This window comes from Mus pahari, chromosome 4 (assembly GCF_900095145.1).
Source record: "Mus pahari chromosome 4, PAHARI_EIJ_v1.1, whole genome shotgun sequence".
Classification (NCBI taxonomy): Eukaryota; Metazoa; Chordata; class Mammalia; order Rodentia; family Muridae; genus Mus; species Mus pahari.
This window is the reverse complement of record NC_034593.1, coordinates 103869025-103876759: the sequence shown is the minus strand read 5'-3', so window position 1 is coordinate 103876759 and position 7735 is coordinate 103869025. Positions and strand designations below refer to the sequence as shown.

The 7735-nt window shown below is 33.4% G+C and overlaps 1 protein-coding gene across 2 annotated transcripts in view; it reads right to left on the bottom strand.

Moving 5' to 3' along the window:
* Positions 1-1010: 1010 nt before the first annotated feature.
* Olfm3 (olfactomedin 3) overlaps positions 1011-7735 on the bottom strand; it is a 225476-nt gene continuing 218751 nt past the window's right edge. For both annotated transcript variants that reach the window (XM_021195846.1, XM_021195841.2), the window contains exons 5-6: positions 5284-5390; positions 1011-4082 (exon numbers count right to left, since the gene is read on the bottom strand). In XM_021195846.1, coding sequence (XP_021051505.1) covers positions 3405-4082; positions 5284-5390 — 785 coding nt within the window. In that variant the 3' untranslated portion in view covers positions 1011-3404. The remainder of the gene's footprint in view (positions 4083-5283; positions 5391-7735) is intronic.

Sequence of the window (7735 nt, the reverse complement as noted above, 5' to 3'; positions counted from 1 at the left end):
ATGCTGTTTGTTTGGTGGTCCAGTGTTTGAAAGATTGTGGGGGTCCAAATTAATTAAGACAGCTGGTCCTCCTACAGAATTGCCCTCCTCAGTTTCTTTTAGCCTTCCCTAATTCAACAACAGGGGTTAGCTGCTATATAGCATTTGTTATGGTCTATGTTTGAGATGATGGAGAAGTTGACATTAACACTTAGGGTTTGATAATGTCATAGAAACTCAATTTGTAGGTGTGATAAAGGATATGATTATACTTCTTTAGCAACATGACATTTTTGATTCTTCTTTTCAAAGTATCCTATTTCTGTAAGGCTTGGTCTTTTAAAACTTCAATGGCTATATTTTTCATAGTTACTTTAACTTGAAGATATATTTTTATTTTTCTCCCAAATGTATTTTTATATAAAATTTACAAAACAAAAATTTGGTGATCTGAGAACTAAGAATTAGTGAAGCTTTAAAATCAAAAGATTTCTTTTAGAAAATTCAAACTTCAGAGCTAGTATATGTAAAATTCATTTACAAAGGAGCATTTTTTATAATACAATATTATTTTTATAATAAAACTTTTTCATGATAATACATTTTTAATTTTATATGGTTATATTTCAGTAGCAATCACTCCGATTGTAAAACTTCTACTCAGAAATTTGGCAGTGATTTTCAAACATGAAGAGATGGCTGTGTTTTTTTTAATTATAGTAAACATCAATAAGAAGTTAATATATTTCTGAAGTTTCCATCACTGAGAGTGCTGTCAATTATAAAGAAATGAAACTGCAATGAAGGTAGCAATCTGGACTTCTAGATTTATGATAATGCATGAGTAATCACTTTCCGTGCATATACTGCATTTGTTCTTTCTTTCTCTTTTATTTCTACAAAATGTTAATGCACTGGAAGATTACCATTTTCTGACCCTGTTGATTTAACTTTAGATACAAGTAATAAGTCTTGTGATCGAAGTTCCATAAATATGAATTACACACCAACACAACCCAACCGCAAACATGCTATTTGAATGACATGGAAGTATTTTAATGATCCGATTAATTTAGAAAATACCAGTTACATAGTTCACTTAGGGTAGCAGTTTTCTGAGTTTAGACTTCTGCACTCCTTAGATTCTATGGATGATTTTAAAATACTCATTATTTTCCTCATAAAATTACTTTATTTGCTGGAAATTAAAAAGGAAACCGTGATTAAATTCTTATTTATTTCAGGCACAAAACTGAACATAATTTATTAAGGAAAATGCTCATAAACTGTTAGTGTTTAATGCAAGTCATATTTTTAAAGCTCATGTTACCCCACTTCTAGTGACAATAAAATCTTAGCTTCTCTAGCAGCACATACACTATAAATAGATAGGGCAATGAAACTATACATATAAAATAGCAGGGCTCTGTACAAGGTGCACACCTCACAAAAAAGCCATGATCATCCATATTTTGAATGTATGTGATACCACATAGCATGTCTTAAAAACAAGAAGTGTTCCTATTAGAGTTTTTCTACCTAAAAATTGATTCATTTCTAAAACTGACATGATTTTTTAACCTTATACAAATTGTTATATGAAGTATGAACTGCTTGTTTTGTGATATGTGTTATATGACAAATGAATCTTCTAAATTTTCTAACTCTCACTTGTAGCCTAGAGCTTACATGAACTTTTGGTAAGAGAAGAAAACATCATTATAAAAAGATACAGTGTTCCCGTTAGATCATGCTTAACTTTTGTTGACAAAAAAACAAAACAAGATCAACAACAACAAAAAACAAAATAACTGCTCATTCGTTCTTGAGTTTCAAGATTATAGTAATTAGATTCTCCAGTTTGATAGAATGGTAGTTGAGAATGACCCTTCACTTGCAGAACTTAAAATGAATTACTCTAAATATAAGTATCTTTTTAATAGAGTGCTGTGTCTGCATTATCATCTGCTTATTTTAAAAATGTGGTATTTTGTATGCATATGAGACAAAAATTGCAATTTAAGTTATATGTTATTCATTTTAGAATATAATTTTAAAAATTTAGTTTCCATAAAGCTACCTTAGTGGAATTCTTTTTAACATAGGGAAATTACTTCTAACCTCATTGACATGTTCATAAGTTGCTGATTATAACTTCTGTGGAATTTGTAACACAAATGTTATCAAAGTTTTGACTTTCAGTTTCTTTAATTTTGCACACACAGAGAGGCAAGTTCTCAGGGGATTGAATTCTCATTTAGTTTTCTGAATTGGTTATTTATACACTTGAAACAAAAAATAACTCCCAATTCTTTTCATAGTTTTCTTTTATACAAGCTTGCCAATAACTCTCCAGGGTTTATAATTTTAATATAGAAAGCATTGAGTAAATTTCCTCTTTTTAATAATCTTCATGTGCTTCATATTGTATAAGAAATGACATTATTGAAAGTTGTATGTAAAATATGTTAAAATACTAATATATATGTATGGTACTAATATTAATAATGATAAGTGAATAGGATCAAATCGAGTCTTTATAACACAGCGACACATTTTACAAAGAATTATATGAATTCTTTCAAGAAACAGGGTATCACTACTTGAATTGGTGTTCAAATTCAGAGCCAATTGTAGAGTGCAGGATAAAACAAAGGTTGTATATAGATTATCTGATGCTTTTTTTTTTTTTTAAATTTTGTAGTGCTTATGAGAAGGGGCAAGCCAAGATTATCTTTCTCAACCAGACTTGAAAACTCACTTGAATAATTACTGAGATTAAATTTTAGTGCACTTTATAAAAAATATGACTTTCACAGAAGTGAAGAAATACAATATATGATGGTGGTTACAATGGTAGAAATATGTATTGCCAGGAAAATGTGAGCAAGAGATTTAGAAATGACTGCACAGCACCGCATCAGAGAATATGGTAAGAGTAACATGATTGATAGTGTTTCCCATATAAATAAAATCTTTAAATCTTCTTGTAGAAATAAATGGGGGGGGAGTGCTTTTCTTTTACCTTAATTTCTATGAAAATATTTCTTGATGTAGACCAAGAGACAGTAAAAATAATGACAGTTAAAAAGAGAAGACATTCATGCATTTAAGCCACCATTAATCTGATTCTAATACAAGGCAGATCATTAATCTTTTGCAAAACTATGATTCTGGCCACTTAAACTCTTTTAAGTGCTTTCCATGAGAAGGGCATGATAGGCCCTGTAAATTTGGGATTTAAGATGTGTTTCCAACACACTAACTTAGACAAACACTTTTTGAAACTCCAAATATACAATAAAATCCTTTGCTTTGGAGAAATGATGACAAGCCAATCAAGGAGAAAAAAAGATATACACAGACAGAGTCCTATAAAGTTTATCATAAATGACAGTGTAAATAGATGAAAAAATGACATTTGCCTATGTGTCATCTTCAGTCTTAATGATGTGGAACAGGGTAACATTGAACAGGACCTGGTGGCCATTGTTCCAGGCATAAAGAGCTCTATCTCTTGCATTGTAGTCAAGCATGGATATGTGAAAATATTGGTTATGGAAGGGGATGTCCATGTACTCATATGTGGAAGTTTTTGTGGAATAGGAATAATATACTTTGGCTCCTGTTAAGTGGGAATTGGTGACATACAGGGTCCCACAGATCATGAAGGATTCCCCTGCACTTCTCTTGGGATAGCCAGTGCTCCAGCTTTTCATCACCTCCAAGGTATCTTGATTAAGCTGGCTGATGACAATATTGCCTGCATTCTGATTAGTAGCATATACAGCCCACAGACCAATTTCATCAGCCATTAGGTCAATGTCCGAGAATCCACCCCATGTATAGGGGTACACATTGTGAAAACCAGCGTACTCCAGGCTTCTTTGGGCTAGCACTCTCCCTAAGTCAAAGCTGTACTTGATGATGATATTACTCTGATATTTGTTAAAATAGAGAGAGCCATTGTAGACAACATGGTTAGTTCCTGCCCACTTGAAAGGGAGGTTGTATGTCCTTGATTCAGCTCCACTCACAAAGTCTGCAATGGACTTGTATTCACGAACTATTTTATTGTTGGTATAACTGTCCATATACCAGACCTGAAAATAAAGGAGAAGAGAGAGAAAGAGAAACAAATGGAATGATTAAGCTCTGGACATGTATAAAAATTTCAAAAAAAAAAAAAAAAAACAGAGAGAGACAGTTACAGTTAAAATTTCAAGTATTGTATGTCAAATGTTCTTACTAGTAAGCCATTGAAATATCACAGCATATGGGCCTTTGTAAGGGTATTTGTAAGGAGGCAAATGGCCCAATATATAAGGATGCTATCTGCCAAGAATGACAAGAGGAGTTGCATCTTTAGGAACTGAATGATTGAAATCAAGAATCACAGAGTCCTCTGACCTCCATATGTATGTGAACATACAAACATGCACAAATATATCTCTTAGAAAATGACATTTGTTTGGAAAAGAAATCACTGAATTTACTACCTTCACATTAATTGTTTTTTCTTTATTTTCTGTCTAGTTCATGCCTATTGCTGAGTATACCCAGCATGTATTTCAAAGAACGTCTTCTGATGTAGCCATATGATCAATGACAACTGTAAGGCATTATCTTTATCCTGAACCTTGCCTTACAAAAATGTCTATTTTATTTTATGTGCCCAACTTATGTTTACTTTCTAGTTGCCACAACCTTCAACTAATAGTTACTCATTTAATTATGTTGTAGGCTTTAGTAAAACCAATGTATTAATTTAATAACAAATCTAATTTTAATAGAACTATTAAGAATTTTAATTCATAATGAATTCATTAGTAAGTATAAATATATCAGTTCCTACCATATTTAATTTCATAATTACAGGTATTGTCAACCTAAAAAAAACTTCCCTCACTATTTTAAGTGTGTTTCTTTTACAATGGTCTCTAGTAATATATTGTTTTAAATAATGAACTGGTTCCCTACACAGTGCTTTTTATAAAGTCTAAAGATCATATTTCTTGTGGAATATTCAGGGAATTTTATATGCTCGTGATTTCCATTTCAAGCATAAAATAAGAAGTATTCAGTGATAATCAGGCTAGATTACATTGAAGAATTTTAAGAGGAACATATCCCTAAAATAGGTTTGCTTCACACCTTAGATAAATTAGCAGTTCTAGCTGGAAAATATCAAGAAATAATATGCTTTACATCAGAACCTATATCAGGAAGAAATAAAAACGCTTGCAGGAAATTAGTACAAAAGAAACCTAATTGTAACCAAAAGTATTTGTAGAAGCAACATACTCTGTTATTCTTTTCAGATGCTAAAGGATCCGTCATCCAAGCACCAAATCGAGTTCCAGATGTCTTGACTGTGATGGGGCCTGTGATTTTCATCAATTTGCCACATGCTGAAATAAGAGGAGGATAAACATGTTGGTTGAACACAGCCAATGAGTCTAATACACAAACTCAGACGAAAACAAAGGGAGGGATAGAAAGCAAAGTAAATCCATGAAATCCATATCACATATTCTGAGTGAATGAGCATTGTTTTGATTTTAATATATTTAATACACAAAGGGAACATGGCTTGTAATGTTAAGGCTCTAAGTGTAAGGATAGTAAAAATTAATATATTATTTACTGAAAATATATTCTTCTCTTGTACAATACAAACCAACCAGTTTCTGCTCCCTCTGCTTCTGCTAGTTCCTCCCAACTCCCTCTTCCCCAGATCAACCCCCTCTCTTTCCACTGAGAAAAGAGCAGACCTCCATGAGACAACAACCAAACATACACAAAAAAATGAGATACAATAAGACAAAGTAAAAATCCTCATATCAAGGCTGGTCAAGGCAATCCAATTGGAGGAAAAATGACCTGGGAGCAGGCAAAGGAGATTCACACAGCCACTCCCACTGTTAGGAGTCACGTGCAATTGATTATCAGATATCCACATCTTTCTGCTTCTCTTATATTTTATTGTCATCGGAAGCATACAAACTAGACAGAATAATGAAGCCTGATTTTTAGTTAGTTTGATTAATGAACACATCCATTGAAATATATCCTTACAAAACATTAGTACTGAAAATTCCCTGAAAGGTATAGAGTTATGAGGTATCCACTTTACAGATATAAGGGCATGAGTGAGCAGTCAAGATCATGCATAGAGCCAAGCCTTAAATCCCAGGTCCACAGACTCCAAGAGCACACATAATGAAAGTTTCCAGAATCCAACATATAATGAACAGCACTATTTTCATTAAGAAAGTATGTGTGTGTGTGTGTGTGTAATATTTTATACATATATTAACCAATTTTGCTGTAAATAATTATTAAAAATAGCTAATTATCATGAATGCCAGAACCAAAACCAAAGGGTAAGCAACTTCTGTGGAGACAGAGCACCAAGTGAGGGATGAGGTGCCATCCCACAGTCAAAACTCTGATCCATAATTGTTTCTGTTTGAAAGAACTGTATGGATACAAATGGAGAGGAGCCTGAGGAAAAGAAGGTCCAGTGACAGGCCCAAAGTGGGATATAACTCAAGGGGATGCCCAAAACCTGATGCTATTACAGTGGCCATGGAATACTCACAAAAAAGGTACCTATCATGACTACCCTCAGAAAGACCCAACAAGCAGCTGATAGAGTCAGATGCAGAAATTTGCATCCAACCAATGGACAGAAGCTGCTAATCTCTGTGGTTGATTTAGGGAAAGCTGGAAGAAGCTGAGGAGGAGGGTGACCCTGTAGGAGGACCAGCAGTCTCAATTAACCTGGACCCCTGAGATCTCTCAGACACTGGAACACCAATCAGGCAGCATATACCAGCTGATATGAGGCACCCAATACATATACAGCAGAAGACTGACAGTTCTGGGTTTAATCAGAGAAGATGCACCTAACCCTCAAGAGGCTGGAGGCCCTAGGGAGTTTCGAAGTCTGGTGGGGTGGGGGTGAGGAAGTGGAGACATGCTCATAGAGACAGGGAGGCTAGAAGGACATATGGGATGTGGAATAGTCAGAGTGTGGAACTGTAGAGAAATAAAACCTGGAGTTTAAATTTTTTAAAAAGTCATTTATCTTATGTATAATTAAAAACAAGTTGCCTACAAATGTGTATCCTTGATCTAAACAAAGTCATAACATTCCTGTCCATTTATTCTTTTTTCTTTATATTTTCTCTTAGACTTATTTTATATTTTTTCCATCTTACTCTGCCTAGTATAAAAATTAAGTGTCTAGGTCATTACTCTTGGATCCTGTATATTTGGAGAAAGAAGAAATGTTCAAGACAAATCATGAACAAAAGCAATCTAGATTGTACCTTATTTTGGCTCCTATTTCTCCCTATATGTTCCTCATAGGAATAATTTGTAATTGGCAGGATGCCAAGCTGACTAGTCAGGAAGGTGATGAATGATAACATGTTTTTCTTTTTTATTGAAACAGTAACTACAATTCTGTAATCCCAACTATTTCATGCTACCTGAATTGAAATATTTTTTTAAATTTTCTTTGAAAGGAATTATATTTGGTGACATCTTTGCATACTTTAGAAATTTCATTGAATTGTTTTACAGATTCTTGAGGCCCAGACAATCTAGACTGGGCTAGTGGTTCAATAGACTCTATGCCATCATTTAACTATCTATCTATCTATCTATCTATCTATCTATCTATCTATCTATCTATCTATCTATCTATCTATCTATCATCTATCTATCTATCTATCTATCTATCTAT